This window comes from Micropterus salmoides, unplaced genomic scaffold, assembly GCF_014851395.1.
Source record: "Micropterus salmoides isolate LMB-PRFRI ecotype aquatic unplaced genomic scaffold, ASM1485139v1 Ms_hic_scaffold_7, whole genome shotgun sequence".
Classification (NCBI taxonomy): Eukaryota; Metazoa; Chordata; class Actinopteri; order Centrarchiformes; family Centrarchidae; genus Micropterus; species Micropterus salmoides.
Window position 1 is genome coordinate 29,855,983 of NW_024044459.1, and position 20,592 is coordinate 29,876,574.

General features: G+C 40.2%; 2 protein-coding genes across 5 annotated transcripts; both read right to left on the bottom strand.

The window, feature by feature from the left end:
- Positions 1-1,098: 1,098 nt before the first annotated feature.
- On the bottom strand, positions 1,099-11,134 carry dbnlb (drebrin-like b). Of its 2 annotated transcripts, XM_038704697.1 has the most exons (15): positions 10,948-11,132; positions 8,862-8,917; positions 8,530-8,642; positions 8,357-8,431; positions 7,883-8,032; positions 6,878-6,955; positions 6,251-6,402; positions 6,098-6,152; positions 5,793-5,864; positions 5,373-5,496; positions 4,991-5,107; positions 4,564-4,641; positions 4,299-4,357; positions 4,117-4,201; positions 1,099-2,434 (listed from the first exon to the last, which is right to left on the bottom strand). In XM_038704697.1, the coding sequence occupies exons 1-15, from the start codon at positions 11,028-11,030 to the stop codon at positions 2,298-2,300; spliced, it is 1,434 nt and encodes a 477-aa protein (XP_038560625.1). In that variant the 5' UTR covers positions 11,031-11,132; the 3' UTR covers positions 1,099-2,297. The 2 variants fall into 2 exon arrangements, with proteins under 2 accessions (XP_038560625.1, XP_038560626.1); XM_038704698.1 differs by lacking the exon at positions 4,991-5,107 and having other exon boundaries at positions 10,948-11,134.
- A 426-nt stretch (positions 11,135-11,560) lies between these two features.
- Positions 11,561-17,810, bottom strand: ube2d4 (ubiquitin-conjugating enzyme E2D 4 (putative)). 3 transcript variants are annotated; one of them, XM_038704708.1, is made up of 8 exons: positions 16,745-17,512; positions 16,450-16,590; positions 16,195-16,258; positions 16,001-16,032; positions 15,824-15,901; positions 15,589-15,694; positions 14,436-14,529; positions 11,561-14,295 (listed from the first exon to the last, which is right to left on the bottom strand). In XM_038704708.1, exons 4-8 carry the CDS (start codon positions 16,007-16,009, stop codon positions 14,250-14,252), a joined length of 333 nt encoding a protein of 110 aa, XP_038560636.1. In that variant the 5' UTR covers positions 16,010-16,032; positions 16,195-16,258; positions 16,450-16,590; positions 16,745-17,512; the 3' UTR covers positions 11,561-14,249. The 3 variants fall into 3 exon arrangements, with proteins under 3 accessions (XP_038560636.1, XP_038560635.1, XP_038560634.1); XM_038704707.1 differs by lacking the exons at positions 16,450-16,590; positions 16,745-17,512 and adding an exon at positions 17,536-17,810; XM_038704706.1 differs by lacking the exon at positions 16,450-16,590 and having other exon boundaries at positions 16,745-17,517.
- Positions 17,811-20,592: the final 2,782 nt, after the last annotated feature.

The following is a 20,592-nucleotide window of genomic DNA, read 5'->3' on the forward strand; positions in this document are numbered from 1 at the left end:
ATCCCCAGACTATTCATTTCAGACTTTCACTGACATAAACATACAAGGTTGAGGTGAGGACAGCACAATGTAAATGAGAACGTGTGGAGAAGATATTGTGAATCCAACACAGAAAAGATTTCCTGTCTGAGGTGAGTCACTATCCTGGGAACAATCTGCAAGCATATAACTGGCACATCAAGATTCCAGTCATGGCAAGAAACTGTCATTTGCTGTTACAGAATGAGGTTTTCCAGAAATATGGGTGTAAAGACGCACCGTTGTTCAAGCGTAACAAGCATATTAACTTTATCTACAATCATTAAAAGCGGGGGTGTAAAACTTTATTAGTGGGAGTTGATTTCTTTTTATAGTTTCTAGTTGATTTAGGTGTAAGAGGAAATTGTCCTGAAACTGAATGTTTATTTGTAAAAACCCAGATAACAGGTTGATTCATTTAGTGACAAGCGAATATTAATATACTAATATTATTTCCATTCAAGGTTTGATACAGGCTAAAACTGAATACTTGGAAAGCATTTAATGGAAGCAGACCATTAAAAGGTACTCTAATTAATAAGTCGGCATTTAATTGTTGGAGGATCTTAGCAAAACATTACTGGAAACCGTGAGGCCACTGTTTCTTCTTGAGCAATATTCATCAGAAATGTGTGACTTGCACAGTAAGAGATTTGCAATATGTGACATACACAGCTGAAATGAAGCTTAACATCTCCGATGACTCGCCTGACATGGGATCATAAGGAAACTGGAGGTAGACAGACTTTAAATATATGTATTTGCAATCCAATTTTTAGTCAAAGAAGCATTTCATAAATTTACATTTGCAAGTCACATCATTCACTGAACCAAGATTTAACTGAAGGATGTGGGAGAAGTAAAATCTGATTTTTCATGTGAAAATGAAACACGAAAGAGGTGAATTCCCCAGCTGTTGCCTCATTCCAGGAAACTGATAGTAGAGCACATACTGACTGTGTGTATACGTCTGAGTTCCTGTTAGACCTCTGAAAATCCCTGAAGGTTTTCTATGTTATTTCAATGCTTTTCTGAACGTTTACTATGCTCTGCCGATTTGAGAGACGGTATGACAACACAGGTTGTTTATTTATTTTATTATGAAGAATGTCTGTGCATTACAATAGAATCTGGAAAAAATAAACATGAAGAATGCAATGGATACACGATGCCCTATTCCTATTCATGACCAACTCATTTGTCGACTGACCTAAAAGCTTCAAAGAGCAATCATTTTGTTATTTTATAAAAACAGCGAACTTGGCATAAATTCTGATGTCAAACTGTTTAAATGTTCAATTAAAATGTCACCAATCACTGCTCCTCATTATGGCACCATAACACCCCATATTACTTATTAGAGATCTGTTGTACACTCAAAATCAACCTCAGACCAGCGAGATCCAAAGAAAAAAGAAAAATAATGCCGACTTATGCTTTCTTCTCTTCAACTTGTCCCTGAAAAGTTAAATATGTTGAAATAATCTGGTTCAGATGACGAAGGACTTGAAATGAAGACAACCATTATAAAGTGAGTTAAAGGGAACCGTTTTATGCATTCCCCACTAACATCGACCACCCAGAGCACAGCAAGCATCGTCTGTTTGTTTGTTTTAAATATTCACTTTAACTACCAGTCAGATCAGTACTAAAACATGGTTTGAAAGTCACACAGGATGTAAGTTCAATCACATAAAAAAAAAAAAAAGAAAATTCAGTCTGACGGTAAAGAAAGGCAAAAACAAGGCAAAAGATTATACTGTACCGCCATCTTTGATTTTTTTTTTTTTTTTTTCCCCCGCCACCCCTTCCTGAAATGTACAGGAGCATTTGCTACAAGTAACAACAAAATTATACCTGAAATAGAACTGAAGTCACTGTAAGGAATGCTAACTAGAAGTGCTTTTAATGCTCACAATTGATTTTAAGACTTAACAAAAGGCTGCTATTGTACTGCATCACATTTATAGGTAAGAGATGTATTTGGGGGAGTGGAAGGGAGTTCTGGATGACCTATGGGTCTTCACAAATCCCTAAACTATGCCATCGGTTGCTTACAACATCAACAATTTATTGGAATTGCTTCCTTGAAATGAGGAAATACTTCAAAAGCTTCTGGCCCAGCATTACCATCCGTTCATTGGTCCATGATGGGGAGGAGCATGTGCTCCGTTTCAGCCTGATCAGCTCACTTGTGTGCGAGGAGTAACTTTGCTGTGTGTTGTTTTACTGCAGAGGTCCTGTGGGGCTGCCAGTGTGATCATTTGGGGGTGGGGGTGCTAGATTAGTTCCACGTAATTGGCAGGGAACATTCCAAAATGGCCGTCTGGGCTGTAGCCTCGCCACCAGCCCTCGTCGATCATCTCGATCCCCGTGATGATATCGTCGGGATCGAATGAGATCTCTGTGTCGTCGGCTGAAGGAGGAGGACAGCAATGTCTCATGAACATCAGCAACATTTTCTCAACACCTACTTTAAGCAAAAGTTCATCAAACTATAATAACTACACTGCAACCGCTTATCCTGTGTACTGGGTCACAGCTGACATCGGGCAAAAGGTGGGGTACACCCTGAACAGGTCGCCAGTCCATTGCAGGGCCACACATAGACAAACAACCAGTCACACTCACACCTAAGGACAATTTAGAGTAGGGCTGAAACGATTCATCGATTAATAAAATGCTTTGTTAAATCCATAGAACATAGTATATAGTACAGCACACTGTTTCACATCGCGCTTACGCTGTGAACACGACGTGATTATAATGGAGCTGTTTGCAAAGTAGAGGAAGTGACAGAAAATAGCGAGGGACAAAGAAGAAAGTGTCCAAAGTATGGGATTATGTCAAGCTAAAAGAAAACAACAACTCTGTAACGTTACCGTCCGTCCACCGTAAAACAAACCCAGATCAGAAAGCAGACGGTGTTCTGCCAGCAGACCACAGACAGTAACTTTAGCATTTAAATGAAATCATGACTGATTGTTGAGTTGAAGGCTAGCCAAAGTAAGCCGCAGTCCTCAAAATGTACGTTGTTGTTCTCCTTTTCGGGCCGTGAGTTGTAACCTCACAGTCAAGAGTTAACTGCGTGTCGGGGAGCTGCACCTTTTAACTCCCCTGTAGCTCAGATGTTTCCTGCTACCTGCGTGTGCTAATCCATCCTTTCACCCAGATTCTTTGTCTTTTTAATTGCTATCTTTACAATAACAAACAGCTGTTTCGTGTGCAGGATCGCTCATTTCCCGTTTCACGTGCGTTTTCTTGACAAAACGTGGTTTGGAGACCAGCGTCGGGTGACAGAGCGTAGAGTTTGTGTGAACTCCTGTCACCAATCAGTCACGTAGGGTGAACGCTACAACGACTTCAAGACTCCCGTCACAAGACGGCAAGTTGTGTAGTGTGAAAAAAAGTAAGTAAGTACTTCTTAAACGACGCATCGATGAATCGTTCAAATAATCTATAGTTAGTTACAGCCCTAATTTAGAGTCACCAATTAACCTATCCTGCATGTCTTTGGAGGGTGGGAGGAAGTGAGAGCACCCAGAGAGAACCCGTGCAGACACGGGAGAACATGCAAACTCAACACAGAAAGGCCTGTAACAACCAAGGTGATGCGACAGTGCTAACCACTGCATCACCATGCCGCCCCAATGTTCACTGTTACAGACGTTATTTGCCTTTTTTCCGTTGAAAACATAACTATTCTGTCCCCTACACCTCCAAATATAGCACTGCAACTTCTAGTTTTACAGTGTTGATAAGTGTTACAGTGTTGGGGAACTCATTCACATCCCCTTTTCTGTCACTCTCCACCGCCTCTGCTGCATCTGCTGAAGCCTAGCTCCGCTGTCACTGCTTTCCCTGTTGCTGGCCAGGCAAGCTGTTACCCGCTGCTGCAGATGTTAAAAAGCAGCAGATATGTAGGTTGTCAGTCTGGGTTTGAATGATTTTTTTAATTCACAAAAGGGGGGGGGGGGGCAAATATACGCTAAAACAAGGTGTTAAGTTGCTCTTTAACACTTGTTATTTCACTGACTAAACATCAGTCCATTTGCTGTTGTGGTGTAGTGATAATAATAAAAAAAAAAAAACCCTCACCAGCCTGATAATCATATAAGGCTCTGGCACAGACGCCTCTGTCTGAGGTCTCCTCAGCAGTCACCTCATAGTTATTCTCCTCCACCTGGGAGAGGAATAAGGTTAAGTTGTGTTTTGGAATTTTTTATATGATGGAAAAAAACAGTGTCAGCATTTCCTGGTAAAGATAAGTAAACAACTACCTGAGCGGGCTCTTCATAAACGGCCTCTTGGACATGGGAGTTGGCAGCTGGTGATTCCTCTGAAAAGAGAGTTCCTATGAGAATGACTGTGTCTGATCTGCATATCTACCAGCAGGTGGCAGCAGGTCATCCTGACAGCCCATTCTGGCTGGAGGGAATAATGTGTGCTTTTAACAAATTACAACAGCATTTGTCTAAGAGGCAGATGGGAGGGTTGGGAAGCTGGGTTAACACAGAGGCCGGTGTTGTGTGAAATGGGCCCCACCTTTCATCTGCTCCTGGGGGGTCGCCGCCTCCTCCTCATCATACTCACACCTGGACTGTCCATCAACCACATCTGGCTCTTATCACCCAAAACACAAACACAGACATGCATGTACACAGAGGAACACATTCACAAGTCCACACAGGCTGAAAACCACCACCAGACATAAGGGCATTCTTGGCACGTTTCACTTGTGGAGCTACAAAACAATAATCTCTCAGGAAAAGGAGCACTGGAACACTGAACGGAAGTATGACCCTCGTAAGTATGCCTATAGGGAATATTAAGATGATGACACAGAGAAACAACAATGAGAAATGAAGCATGCAGTTAAGTTTTATACTGTCAACCATTACGTTTGTATAGATGTATTGTGTGTGTGTGTGTGTGTGTGTGTGTGTGTGTGTGTGTGTGTGTAAGCTCACACCTGTGGCACGGACAGGAGAGGCGGAGCCTGCTGGCACAGGAGAAGCTTGGCGCTGAGGTGAGCTGGCTCGCTCACTTTCATACACTGGCTTAGACAGAAAAGGGCTTTGCAGGCGCCCTGAGCAGAGACACACATGGAACCCCCAAAACATGGCAAAAATGGAGAGAAAACAGAGTGCAGACAGGCTGAGCAGAAGAAGAGGAGACACCAGGATGGAGACACAGTGTTAAGTATGACAATTAGACCACTAGACAGTCTGATGGAAAGTTAAAGCACTACCTGAGAGACAGACTAAGAGCTTTGCAGTAATGCGGGAGGGGCACTGACATTTAAAGCAAACAGATTTTAAATGGAGAGGTCACGGTGTGTGCAGGGGCAATACCTGGCTGAGGGCTAGCAGGGGCAGCAGAGGGGGGGTCTGAGTCACTGGGAGTTATTCCCCTCTCTCTCTGCTTGAACATCTCTCTGGGGTTTACAGCACGCTGAGAGATGAGAGAAGCTGCCTCCTAGAAAAAAGAAAAGAAAACGAATAACAGGCACAATAAGCATCAGAGAGGCAGAGGTTATTTATAATGTAGTGGCAGGTGTTGCTGAGAGAACAACTACAGAACAGACAGATGTCTGATTTCTGTAAATGATCACAGAGAAAGTACAGATCATGCAGTAAGGACTGAAAGAGAGGTGTGTTACATCAAGCTTCGAATAGCTCACATCTGAAAGAGACAAACGCTTTTGTTGAGATAGGCGAGAAAAAGGGAAGTAGTTTGACCAGAGAAGAGCACTTTCGGGTAGGGGAACTCACGTTGGCCTTTTCCACAGATTCACCTCTCTTGACTGCTTTCTTCTGGACTGCCTGGTCCTCCTCCTGCTCCTCCTGATGATGTCAATATTAATGTTGGCTCTGCTGACATTAGCTACCTTCCTGTCTATGAGCGTTTACAACACGTGTGCACTACCTAATTGTATTTAACCATAAACACGATCGCAGACACTAAACATGAATGTAAACTTCACACCAATCCATATTCACATCACCTCCGCCAGGCTACTTCACAGCCCCAACCATTTATTCAACCCTGTCACACAATGGGACAGCGAGTCACTCACCCAGCGTTGTTTCTCCTGCTCTTTACTCCCAGAGTCCTGTTGCTGCTGATACTTCCTATTAAACAAATGGCGGTTTAGAAATGTAATTTGAACCTTTTAATAGGTGCCTCTGCAAACAGGCCTTAACCAGCATTTCCTTCAGTTGCTACCTACTTGTTCTGCTCAATTTGAGTGGCCCTCTCCTTGTCCCTTTTGTCCCTCTGCGCTGCCTCCTTGGCCTCTCTGTCTTTCCTGTCTCTCTCCAGCTGCTGGCGATCCTCCTCTGCCTTGCGCCTTTCCTCCTGGCGACGTTTCTCCTCTTCTTTCTAAAAAGCCAAACATACTGGCAAGGTCAGTGTTGCTTTGGCATTTTGTAAATATTATAGTCATTAAAAAGCTTGATTTCACAATAGCATATATAAGAAAGCTGCAAGACAGTGAGCACCACTTTCTGGGTGCACCTGTGAAAAGTATGGTGATGAACCAAACATTGCAAACAAAAGGATAAAGTTACAACAATTTCGCTGACTATCGTTACATTCGTGATGCAAGAAAACCTGCCTGCCTTGTATTTTTATATATTGGATTTTATGAGAAATGCAATAACTGTCAAATGTTTCAAAACTGCAAACTCAATATTTTAGGGAGTGCAATTTCAATGAGTCAAAAACATCTAGCATAAAAATAACAAATCTTTAAGGGAGTGTTTTTTAAGAGAAGCTTAACGGTGTTCTTCACACTCAGCTGTCTCAGAGGTGAAGTTGAAGTTGGCGTTAGCTTAACGCAAATTCAGGAGTCTACCTCTGCCTGAGCCCAGAAGTTGTCTTTGTTGGTCTTTCTGATTTCCGACACAGCGTTGGTCTTCTGGTACACCGAGCCCTACATGAAGGAAAAGACTATTTAATGACTGTGTAAACATTTTACTTAATAAGAAGTAAAAAAATATACAGAGTGATCCAACTGCCAGAATAGGTGTGTGCCATATCATATCATTCACAATATAATGTGTATAATTTTTATGACAAAAAATTACATCGTGATAATGCTGTTACGCACTGCAGTAACAAGCGACAGTAACATTGCTACCAGCTCTTTGCTCTTCTCATTTCCCTTACACTTGGATCCAAAAAGAGGAGCAACTGCAGTACTGTGGAAGTGGATAAGTTATAAAAGATCAGAGGTACAAGCCAATACAACAAACTTATTTCACCTCTTCAAGCAGGAGCACCCGGTGGAGAATGAGGAGATCCTAACAGTTATTGTGAGTTCTAAACCAAAAAATATTCTCAGTATTTTGTCAAGAATTTTTTTAATCACAGAAATACCCTGAAACATTGCCCACCTCTATACCACAACTATTTTTTCGCATCATTTATTTAACCAAATCCATCTCTTTTCTTTGTTTTTCAGTCATTAAATGATTAAAAATGTACACTCTTCACACCATTTACTCAGTTAAAATGAACATGTGTATCATATAGTACAAGTTGTTTTGTTCCTTAACAACTATCTTTCAGATATGATAGCAGTCTCTTTCTCTCAGAGCATGAAAAAGAGACTAAATTCTGTGTACTTCGGTTGATATAGGACAGAATTTTTCAACTTTTCTGATTTGGTTGTACAGATACTGGCTTAGTGTGAATGGACAGCCATAACAAAGAGAGAAACTCCCCACACAAACATTTCAAATGTATCAATGTTTCAATATTAAGGCGCTTAGTCAAGATCTAGCCCTTTGCTTATCTTTCTAGCATAACACATAAGCAAACAGAAGGGCATGAGGCAGGAATAACATGCGCTGCATACCACGGGACCCTGTGGGCCGCTGTCCTGGAATCGGCTGGAAGGTTCTTTGTGGAAGCTGTAGTTCGCTCCTGAAGCTTTGGCCACCTTTTGCATGATCACCTCAGGTTCCACGTCCTCATCTGCTCTGGCGTTTACTGTGACATGGGCCCCCTGAAACAGCATGAAATAAAAGTGTTCCTTTTCAATGTTCAGAGAAATAGAGAAACAATAGTTTTTACCTTGGATTATGCATGCACCATCCAGTAGTTTGTTTACGTGGCTGTTAGCTGATATGATATGAATGACACTGAAACCAATCCAAACAAAAGCAATATCCCAACAATGCGTATAGTATTCTTTTTCATTTTCTTGCTTAATGATTATTTGTTCTGCTCAAAGCAATCATTACCACACAAATAACCTTCTCTGTAAACAGACTGTAGTAGAAATTCTAATGCATATTTAAACAAGACTTAAAAATCAGTGCATTGTTACCTTAAGAAAATTGGCCATGGCGCTGACATGATTTGCACATATTCCCTTCCTGGCGTCCTTTACTCCTTCTCCAGTCTGAAAAACACAAAGAATTATTCTACATATTCAAGGAAGGCCACTACAAAGAGGACAAAAACAAAACCAAATGTGCAATAGTTAAGTGTAGCACAAACCCAGTTGATGAGGACATATTTAGGCAGACCAGAATTTGGATCCTGTACTCGGCAGAAGGCATACATCACTTTTCCACTGTTCAGTTCTTCAACCAGCTCTTCCAGTCCTCCATCTGATACATAAACATTGTGGAAAAGTCAAATGGTTACTGTGGTTGGTTGTGTAACTGCAGACATTTTCCCCCTTACAAATGATAGGGTGAGTAAGCAGAGGCACGCAGTCCTTTTGTGTAGATATTCTAGTACTGCAGCTGTAAGCTGACAATGAAATTCCTGCACACATTTGCTAATATCACATTGAGAACATAAAAACTTTCACAATATATACTCACCCCCCTTTTCTGCCAGGCGGATATCATTACTGTTTCCCTCATAGGTGAACAAGGCCCTGGGGAAAACACAAGATTAAGGATATTAAAATACCAGCTAAACAATTCCCACCGACAGACAGAAAAGGGTTTGTTCTGGCCACTGATGTGCACCATTTCATAATAAACAAAACAATGGATGTTTTGTAAACCAATTTTAAGCAACCTTCACCCTTAAGCCCAACTCCAACAGGAAACATTTCACAGGGGAAGAAGGGTAGTGTAAACATACCAGAGTATCGCTGCAGTCATAATCTTATTTTAAATTCAACCAAGTCACTAACTTTTACAGGTTGCATGCCCGTGTACAAGTAAAGATTTCACTGACTTTTGCTTGATATTAAATGCCCAATAAAAATAACCAAGGATTAGCAGCCTTACACAAACTGAGTCCCTAGTTAATACTGGGCCATATCCTGTAGAAAGGCACATTTCTCATCTTTTCTCCGTCATCTTCATTAGCATGGAGGGATTTGACGAATTCTTTGCTTGTGTGCTCTTCAAGTGAATATACAGTCCGTCTTCTTGATGTCTTGGGAGGCCAAACAGCCTTTTCGGGTTATATAATGGTAGGAGAGTAATAATCAAAAGATCATGCTGACACACATAAAGGCTTCTCAAATGATTTAATGCTTTTCTTTGTTGCGTACAATAGTATAGTCTTTGGGGTTCTGGACTGTTGGTTGGACAAAGCAAGACATCCCTGTGGGCTCTGGGAAACCCTGGAGGGCATTTTTCAGTGTAATGTGTCATTTTATAGTCACAGCAACTATTCGACAAATTGCGTAAATAATCTGCAGATTACTCCATAATAAAAATATTTGTTAGTTACACCCCTAGTTTAATGGCACACAGACAAGAGTAAATAATATCTAGGCCTAAGGCTTTAGGCCCCATTTCACAGAAAAACCACAGATGATTTTATGATTTTGCCTCAGACCAGTACTGCACCGCAGCAGAATCATAATTTGACTTGCTCTCATACAGAAACTTACAAGAGTTTCTGGTATTACAGTCATCTAGTCATGTGAAATATTGTAACTAACATGGCAATCACCTTACATAAAAAAAAGAAAAACAATTAAATCTCTATGTGGGATGTCAATTTCAGACCAGTACTGTTTGCAAAAATTTAAATATAGAAGCACAAGCTCAGTTTCAGTGGTCTTTAAAAGGCATATGCTTCTAAGCACGGGTTAGGTCATATTTTCAGAGTTAGGTAAGTTATCTTTACATTTTCCTGTCAGCTTCATTTCAGAAGTACTTCAAAAGGCATTGTAATAATTACAATAACAAAGTTGTGGTGTTACTAGGAGATGGATGTCCAATTGCCTTGAACTGAGTGAAGAGTGGAAAACATTCACAAGAGAGACATTTTCAGGCTGAATATGGGGCCAGCAGGACTCCCTGGGCAATTGCTCCTTAAGATTAATTAATTTCTCTCATCATTAAACACTGCAGCTGTCATCAACAGGTTTCATTTTAACCTCAAGGCGAGCGCAGGGTCCTCTGTAACATTAGGTAACGCCCAGAGGAAGTTCCTAGATTTGACTTTCACATATCGGTCATTTTTAGCTTCTGATATCTTACCAGGAAGTGGTTGAGTTAGCTAGAAATGTATTCATTCCATTTTAACACAGTCACGCTGAACAAATAATAAAATACATGCAACATGTTAGAGATTAAGTGGTTAGCCTGTTAGCTGGTCGGTGTTTCCAGCTAATTAACAATGTTACTAGCCATTCAGTTAGCTCCTCTTTAGCGTCAATACACATCAGACTGCCAATAATGTTACATGAGAGAAGGCTAAATAAACCGGCATGTAAACAAAGCTGACTTTATCTGTACCGTTACCGCCAATTTCAGTAGATGGTTTGCTGCGGTTAACAAAATACCGTTAAGTCACAGGTTTATCTAGTTTGTCAAGTTTATCGTTACCGTTAGGTTAACGTTGACTTAACTTACTTGACTGGCGTAAGGTTAGCCAACACTGCAGCTAACATAATACCTCCCATAAGGTTAACACTGTTTTAAAAATGCCGATCCTTACCAGTTGGTAGTGGATTTTTCATCTACCACTTCTTTAAATGCAGCTGTTAATGCAGGACCATTTTTGCTGAGGTTAACTGCCATCGTGACACTGAGTCCAGCTAGCCAGCTAGCTATCCGGGATGCGCACTTCCTATTGGGAGGAGTGGCGGTGATGCTGACTTTCAGCTGTACAGGAAGCTGGTTAAGCTAGTAGTAGCTACATCTCAGTCACTGCATCCTGCGGGATGGCGTGACACTCCAAAATAACGGAGCTAATTTGCCTTTTCAATTATTCTGAACTCGGCTATGCATCTGTGCAAGCCATCTTCGCAAAGATAAGTGTTAACTGCACAGCAAAAACCTGCATAACATCCCACTGAATCAAACGCACCCTAGAGTGCAGCGCGCATGGGTGTGCAGTGGCACTATACCTGAAGAGCAACTTTTTACAGCACTTTATTGATCTTAACGTCAAAACTAAATTACTTTCCCGTACATATACAATATTTCCAGGTTTTTATTTGCTTATTTAGAACATTATCACTGCTTTAATATCATCAATGCACAGCTGGTTCTGGGTCATACTACTGCCAATTAAATACTACAACATAAAGACACACAAAATGACTTCAGACAGTGGTAAACCAAGATGAGCTTTATTTATATGTTATGAGAAGATCAATAGTTATATTGTGTGGGCTATGTGAGGACATGTGGACGTTCATGGCGGCAGTTCAAGCGCACATATTCCAAATTTTAAGATGCATGAAGGCTGGTCCTCAGAGAAAGCCAGGCTGAAATTTTCAACAAAAATACTGGTGCAGTTTTCCATGTCTACTAATGAAATGAATCACCCATTTTGGGGATACAGCCCTGATAGCAAATTTACAGTTTCTGATGACGTTCTCTCTCTCTATATATATATACACAAAATGAGGGTTAAGGCTAAAATTTTAGTCAGAGGTGTTAGGCAGATGAATTGTAACGAAATCCCTGATATCTGGCAAATGGCTGTGACAAGGTTCTCCAGAGTGCAAAGCATGCCAAGCTGCCTATATAAACTCTATTGAGCACACCGGACAAAGGAAGTCAATGTCGCATCACTCACATAACGAATTGAGGCTGCATTCAATCGTACAGCTGGAAGATACTCAGCTTTCAAATAAATAAATAGCCAGATGAACAAAGAACAATGCACAAAGTTTGACCTACTACTATTACACACAAGTCATTTTCAATTGTCTGGTAGCAAAAAGACTTCCACTGCATTTAGAGGATATATTTTCAAAACCTTTAACTATATACTGTATTTCAGGAGACCTTGTTTTCACAATTTTCTCTACAGCAGCTAACATATTTGGCGCCTAAACCAAGGTTTTAATTCTACAATCAAAGCCTCTAAAATTTTCATGCTTTATTATGGACCTTTCTGGATGAATTTGCATGATAATGCCTCAATAGCAAATTATCTTCCCCTTTTATAACATCAAATAATTCCCTTTATATTGGCAGCATCAGCACATTATGAGCCTTGATTTAAAAAAAGATAATCGTAGCACTTCCTAACTACTTTATCCAACAGTCACACTGGATTATATTAAAACTAGTATTACATTATGACACATCACAATCATGTTAAATTCTGGTGACATGAATGAACAAAATTGCCTAAAACTAAAGCTTTCAAAGATACAACACAAAGGGTCACAAATGCATCACCCGGACAAACTGTTTTACTGTCAGTGTGGATTATTCATCCCAGAACAAAACAAACCTTTGCAGACCCGATCATGAATATGAACAAGTGACAAATTTCACCTCACTTGATATTTAAAGCAGATTAAATTGTCATGTCAAGTTACTGTATTTATTCACCACAAGTAACAAATGCACATGACTTCAAACTACCAGGTTCTGCAAAATCTTAAGTCTGTTTAAGTTCCCATTTTGAGTAATAGCGACACCAGCCATATGTAACCAAAGGCCATGTCATTTTAGAAAAACAGTGGCATGTACGTGTTTGACAGCATCATTCACATCCCAAGTGTTGTTCAAAAATAAATGGAAATGGTGGTGAAAAGAACTGGAGAGGGATAATGAGAAAAATCCTCCCTGTGACAAAATGACAGTACTTCTGGGACAGCATATTTTTTTGTGTAACACAGGACATCTACACCTATATGCATAAAGAACGTCAGGAGTGCTGATCTGTCTTTGATCATTTTTGCCTCTTTGGGAAGCATGAGCATTTTCTTTTATAGAAACAAACCAGTAAACTTAGATCAGTACTATTTTTTAGAAGCCCTGGTCATTTTTCTCACCATGGGTCACTGCACGTAAAGGCTGATGTTTCGATTGGATACCTGAGTAACTGTACTGAGGAGGTGGCACGCAGCTTAGCTATATGCCAAAGAGTAGCTATGTTCATTGCTACACAACAAGTAACAAATCAAACAGTAGTATTTGTGCACTATGGACACCAGCCATTGGTGGTTACTTACACAGGCTATAAAGGGCAATGACAGCATGTGTGAGAAAAATGGAAGTTGACATTCATCTTATGGAGGCCACAACAGTGAGGCAAGGGCCAGCTAGCTCCTAACAGTAGCTCTCCAGTGTCTTCAGAACCACTAAATACTGTTGCAATTTAAAATGCAGTGGGTGATAGAAACCAATGGTTCTTTCCATCTTTCACATTGTTTCGGGGTAGAGACAGTATGTGCCAACAGATCAGCTGCTGGTAATGGCACTGCACCATTGTGTTGAACAGGGAACATTCTGCCTCAATTGCACATATACCGTAAATAATAACACAGAAAGGCCACTAGATACATGAAAACACAGTAATAACAAGATATCCAGTGGGACACAGACAGTACCTCTGAAATGAAGAGAGAGCCAATCTCCTACATAAATCAAACATTTTGCTTCCGAGTAGCACGACGATATGACTCATGGACAGTGAAAATGATGTGTATGAACAGCAACAATGATAGTGATAATCACAATAGCGGGAGTAACAGTTTTTAAGTCTGAGAGTGGCGGTATGGACTGTGAAGAGTTTCCGGTATTCCATATGGGAGTGCTTTAAGGAGCCCGTCAGGTCCTGCTCAGCAGATCCATACAAGTCATGAAGGACAGCACATGGTAGCAGCTCAGCACATGGAAAGCCAGGTGGCACTGTACCTCATTGTATCGCTTCCTCCTCCAAAAGATGGACTGTTGTCTAGTTTTTTTTTTTCCCTGTTGCTCATTTGCCTTAAGTTACAAATCAAACATGTTTCTTTTGTTCTCATTTGTATTTTGATCTCCCTGGCATTCTCACATTGCATACTTCTGTGTCCAATCTCTTGCTAATTTGTTGTACCTGGAAAACACATGAGAGGTTGGGAAAAGGTTTCAGGTGAACTTGCAAACTAAGAACTTTTATCTACAAAAATAATGAGCCAGTATGACAGTGAGCAAAGCTGACAGATGTAATTAATCTCATTCATGTTTTACACTCACTTTTCCCTGTCAGCCTTGTATGTGTGAGCGATCTCTGGTACCAGTGGGTCGTCCGGGTTTGGATCACAAAGGAGAGAGCAGATAGACAATAATACTGTGGAAGAATGAATCATAAAATATTCAGATTACATTAAAAGAATCTCAGTGTGTGACAGTGAGAGGGGATGTATTGGCTATGGCCTCTTGAGAAGTAAAGCCCACTTACTTTTTAGACAGACCTACTCCTAACCCCAGCACAGCCAGGTGTGATTTTGACATCTTTAAATAATAATCATAGTAAGGCCGAGCGATATTTAAGAATATCAATATATACATGACCAAGTACCTTAAATATAATTAAGTGTTTGTTCCTTGAATATGTATTGTAATGATCAAATACATGCAGGCTCATTCATTCATACGGTACATTTTAGGTATCCTATTAAAAAACATTACACTGAAAAGTATTTCAGAACTTCAGTCGATACTGGAGTCTTTTTACATTTTAACATTTACAGGTACATTGTGCCCGAAAGAAATAATAATAATTTTCTGACAGATATACACGCACAGTATTTTAGAGCTGAGGACATACATCTGAAGGCATTAATGAGGCCTGGACTCCAGTTTAAGTACAACTGAAAAGTAATCGAGATTAAGACCTTTTAATAGTCCAATCTAAGGTATCATATATATTTACTCTTTGAGCTGACGCTTTTATCCAAAGCGACTTACAATTGCTATATATGTCAGAGGTTGCACGCTTCTGGAGGAACTAGGGGTTAAGTGCCTTGCTCAGGGACACATTGGTGGGTGTGTCGCAGTGGGAATCGAACCAGCGCCTCTTACACCAAGGGCATGTGTCTTATCCACGGCGCTATTCGCCACCACACCATTTTACCTGAAAATGTAAACGTCAAAATGGCAACTTTATATTCATGAGTATTTTGTTTTAGATGTAGATACTGTATCTTTGCCACCCAGAGTGAGAGTGGCAACTTCCACATCCTTTCTATATCATTCTGCATTTAGACTTGTCAAACCTACGTATAACTAATAACATTAATACTGCTTGCATTACATTTAACTGTGACAGAGGAAGGGCCATATTACTGTGCATGCTGTGTCAACATTCACAACTGTCTGTAATAAATAAACAGACTATATCCCTTACCTTTTGATACTGTAAGTGCAGGTGACCATTGTGATCTCAGTATGTCCAGACAAATACTCCCATTGCTGTTGATATTAGGGTGGTAGATTTTTGTTGTGAATGCAACCTGTGACAAAACAGGAAAAGAATGTCATAATTTTTCCAGTGAAGCCAGTGCCTTTACCACAGTAAATGACAAGTGTGCTGAAATATGTGCCTCATTATATGACATACAAGGCTGACACTGGACACTCACTTTGGGTGGTTTGAAGGGGTAATCTGTTGGGAAGTGAATGGTGAGGAAAAACACTCCACTCTGATATGGGCTGTCACTCTAGTGAAATGAAAATAGAAACAAGATAAGCATTTTTTTTGTCTTTGTTGTCACATTTCAAATCATATTTCAGTTCGGGTAAGATACAGTTTCACTTACCGGACCCATTATTGTTGCCTGCCAATGAAACACTGGGGGGAGATCAATTATGCGTATGAGTATGAACACTGAGATGCAAACTCCTGAGATAACGACATACTCTACTGATGTAATCTTAAAAACAGATTTATACATAACAATACAGAATTATTATGTTCAGGCATACACTATGCAGCAATTTTCTAACTACTTACAATCCTCTCCAACTGGTCCAGCGGAGCACTGAGCAGGTGGGTCCCTCTGCAGGTCTGACAATTCCTAACAATCACATAATGAAACAGCTTTTAATTTACCATTATTGTATTGGGTAATGTGGCTACACAGGAAAATATGCTAATGCTTGAGCCTCAGCATTAGGCCACATAGGCCAAAATGATGGATCATGGATGAATTACATATATTTTAAAATTACTTAGAGAGAGAAATATAGCTTTGCGACAGAGACCAACCTCTTTGAAACTTCAGCAGGGCTTGATCCATATAATTTTTTGGCTTTATGTAACTTTTGGGGACTGAACCCCAAATTTAAGCCACGTTGTAGTTACTACCCCTCTGATCAGCCATGTTTGCTCTACCGTCATGATCCAAGGCTGTTGACATGTAAATGGTGGTTTTAGGGCTGATGACTTCAATAACATTTTAGTCATCAATCAATTCAATCTAACTTGCACAAGGTTACATAGCTTAATACTAAGAAACAAATATGTTCTACAGGCGAAGGCATAAACTAGGATGTCAAAATACCTGTAAAAGGGTATGGCCAAACCCCATTCCATATAATCCATGAAATGACGATGAGCAAAGACAGCAAAACAACAGATGGTTAAATAGAAATTAAGCCCGTTATTTAACATCTCTCCACAGAAAGCGTAACGTTATCTATTCTGTTATATAAATACACACCGTGGCCTGCCCCAGTGCCCCATTTACTATTCCATATATGGCAACACTGACACTAGGGTTCAATTTTGGCAACCGGCAAGCAGCTGTCATTCAGGGAGTAAACACATCCACCGCCATACGCTTCGTGACGAACCACAAAGATAAAGACAACTGACAGGCTAAGAAGTTAAAAGCAAACCCTGTTACATGTCAGTCCATCAAAACAAATACCAAAACACTTACTAAGGCTGGCTTATTGCTAGCCTAGCGCTGCAATGCGAAATTACTTGTTTAGCTTGTTAGTTAACTTAACGCTAGCCGCCTTACCCGAAGTATTGGATGTGGTTTCAGACAGAAAAAAATAAATATTAAACACAAACAAAGCGTATCTATCAAAATAATGGCAATGTTTACGGTGGTTGTTGATAGCTAACGTTAACTGTAGCAATGCACCAATAGGGCTACCACCAGTGGTTATCTCGTCTTTGTCTGCAAATTATTTTTTAAAAGAAGCACAAAAAGCAACCAAGCAAGGCTAAGTCGAGCTGAAGAAAGGGCGACACATTGGTGTGATCTTCACACAGCGTCCCACACTCGGAAAAATACGTCTATCAAATGGTATGGTGAGCACATGAAATAAATAACATACTCACCTTCTGGATTCTTTTCAACGCCATTGCATCAATGGCTATGCTAGGTAGCCTGTCAGCTAACAGTTAGCACTTCACACATACAATTTGGCTTCTGTAGCCGCGTACTTTCAAATCTCACTTTAGGTATAATCAGGAATTCGCGTGTAACATAAAGCAGGCTCGGGGCTTTTGGTTTGTAGTATAAGCTATACGAGAAACTGTGTTTAAAATCTTGATTTTTCTTTAGCTATAGAACAACCGAGATATTTTGCTCTCTCCTCTTCGTGCCTGGCAGTTTTTTGGGGGAATATCGCGAGACCTTTCGAACACCGTGAATTCACAATTTCAACTTCCATGGCTGTAGTTCTAAATACATTTTTAATTTTCGACAGTTTTTGACACGGTCCACTTCACAGAATCAAAATTATAACACTTTCAGTCATTAGGGCAGATAATAACAATAGTTTTTTCTAGAAATAACTCGGTATTATCAGGATATAGCACGATGAAGTGCCAGAAATTTACCTACCTACCTATATTTTGGCTGTGGCTACCCATTCTGTCCCATCTGTTTGACACTCTATTACATACTGCTTTAGATGAAGAGTCATTTTTTATTTGTATTTAATATGTTCAAGTAGGCCCCCCGCGACCCTGTAGGCAGGATAAGCGGTTGAGATGGATGGATGGATGTTCAAGTAGGCTAATTAAATCATCATCGCGATCAATACAATCGCCATCCTTACCATCAAGTTCACAGCACTAACACTAGAGATAGGAAGGCGGTGATGTAACAACAGAGTAATACATGGCTTCAAACATATGACTTCAACACAATAACTGAAACCAGGTGTCCACAAGATGTCACTATTTGAAAAGAGCAAAATACATACACAGAAAAGACATGGCCAGAATAGATGTATGTACAGCTTTCACCGAAAAACGTTTTTGCAAAATTTTGCACACTTCAATTTTAAAATTGAATATTACATCCCCAGAATCAATTAATTTATTCAAAGTTTTGATTTCAAATTAATTTGTTCAAGTGCAAAAGTGCATAACAATGGAGCAGTAGAGTACAATAAAGTCACATGTATTATTTACAGGAACATAAGAATAAAGAAAAATACTATAGAATTGTTCATTCAATATCACTGTAAAGGCATATTCATCTGAGTCAGCTGCGTGCTCCGGTTTCTGCACAGCCTTGTCTTGCAAAGCCTCATGAGCTTCCCTTTATATGTCTTAAACAAGAGTGAAAAAAGAGCTCTCATTATTTTAGTGAGTATGTATGAATGGGTCGCAGTGTTCATTCTTCTTAAATGGCTGATTCAGTGTCAGGTTGAGGATCCTATCGTCAATGTGACACTGAGAGGGACCATTTTCCTTTGGAAAGCTGAAGATTCCTTCAGATAATATCTTATTGTTTGCGCATCTCTGTGCTCTCAATGACCTGCCTGTCCTCGGGGCCTGCCTGTAATCAGATTCAGCCAGCAGCAGAGGTAGCAGTTTGGGTCTTGTGCAGCAGGGGCCTTGTGTTCTGAGTTTGTCTACTTGGAGAGGCCATTTATCAGCATGAGGTTTTCAGACACAGTCAAGCCCACACTTTGTTGGCTTGAAGCCTCAGTTCACAAAGCCTCCCACAGTCACCCTACTGTAGTTTCCTCTGAGAGCTCAAATCACATTTGGTTTGGTTGCTACTACTGTGTATTTTAAACCTATAGGGTTTGTAGTTGACAGATACAGTGAGCTCTTCATTTATGGGGTGATGCTGCTTTGTAAACGTTCAAAGCAATAAGCAAGCAATGTCTGTGTTTCTATAAGGTAAATATCACAGCTTGTATAGGGAATTTCCTACCTATACCAAGAAGTTGAGTTTTTAGTTACAGGACTGGTGCCCCAAGTTCTGAATTGATGTATGAGCCAAAGTGTGAATGTGTCAGACCTGGGATGATATGGGTGGGGGTAGGAGCTTACTTGGCCTGTCTCATGAGGAATATAGCCTATAGTGCTGTTATTTGAAACCATGGACTCAACAGACTCCAGTGATCTGTCTTTTTGGTCACATGAATCATCATTAGTAGACGTTCCATTGTATAAGCGTTCCATTTATTGTGGCAATTATGCAAAAGCCATCTCTGAGCTTGAGTATATTCCTCTCTGTGGCACTTTTCCCATGGTTGCCACGACAAAGCGCATGTGCTCACTGTCATTTTCAAAATTAACTTAAATGGATCTTGCTAATGTCTGAATTATCCAATAAAAGCACAAACAATTAATGCTGAGCACAAGCTGGGCTCACAGTTCCCTGAGGTGTTCTACCTTCGGTCAGTGTATTAGCTTTCTGAGGGCTCTCTTATGGAACAAAGATCTGATTGTTTCCACATACTAAGAGATATTTGTTCACTCCTTGTATCAATGGTCTTGATTTGATTATACACTCAGGCAATATGTGCAAGCAATGCTCATGTTTGCAGTGAAGTCAGCACTCTGCACAATCAAATAATTCTTGAGCTAAGCAACTGGAAAAAGGGTCATTATGTATGGAGTAATCAGTGTTTCATGGCTCATTTCCTTAGCTGTGATTTGATTTTGCTTGTCAGTGTTAAGGTGGCCTTTGACCTAGCAAATCTCTGAATTACTCCTCAAATCTTCCTTTTTACTTTTGTGGGTATCAGCATTTATGAGGTTTACAACTTGGAGCGATCACCAAAAGTCCATTATAAGAGCTTGCTTCACCTTGACTTCTTCTTGTGTTGTGGACATTGAAACAAGCTGGCACATGTTTGTTTTCTTTTGGCTTCAATGTTTAAATGATGCAATCATATAAAAATTTATAGCTTCAAGGATGTGCTTATTAAATGGCATTATATGCTTAAACTGTGGTCGGAGAAAACTCTGCAGCTTTTATTGGCCTAATTACATAGCTGGTTACGGGATGTCTCATTTACAAGTAGGGGTCCTAGCACAAAAATAATACTTCAGTTTAATGATTTCAGTGACCAAACCCGTTTAAAGTGGCAGGCTGAGTGATGACTTGCTGAATGTGATGGTGATGGTTTGCTGAATAATAGTTTG

What these genes read in the sequence shown, in the direction of transcription:
- dbnlb (XM_038704697.1), bottom strand. Translation starts at nt 11,030, where the DNA reads ATGGCAGTTAACCTCAGCAAAAATGGTCCTGCATTAACAGCTGCATTT. An exon ending in CCGCCTGGCAGAAAAGGGGG is followed by an intron (nt 8,643 to 8,861) that starts GTGAGTATATAT and finishes TTTATGTATCAG; the next exon opens with ATGGAGGACTGGAAGAGCTG. An exon ending in GCGGCCCACAGGGTCCCGTG is followed by an intron (nt 6,956 to 7,882) that starts GTATGCAGCGCA and finishes TCCTTCATGTAG; the next exon opens with GGCTCGGTGTACCAGAAGAC.
- ube2d4 (XM_038704706.1), bottom strand. Translation starts at nt 16,771, where the DNA reads ATGGGGTTTGGCCATACCCTTTTACAG. An exon ending in TGGACCAGTTGGAGAGGATT is followed by an intron (nt 16,033 to 16,194) that starts GTAAGTAGTTAG and finishes ATCTCCCCCCAG; the next exon opens with TGTTTCATTGGCAGGCAACA. An exon ending in TGCACTTACAGTATCAAAAG is followed by an intron (nt 14,530 to 15,588) that starts GTAAGGGATATA and finishes ATTCTTCCACAG; the next exon opens with TATTATTGTCTATCTGCTCT.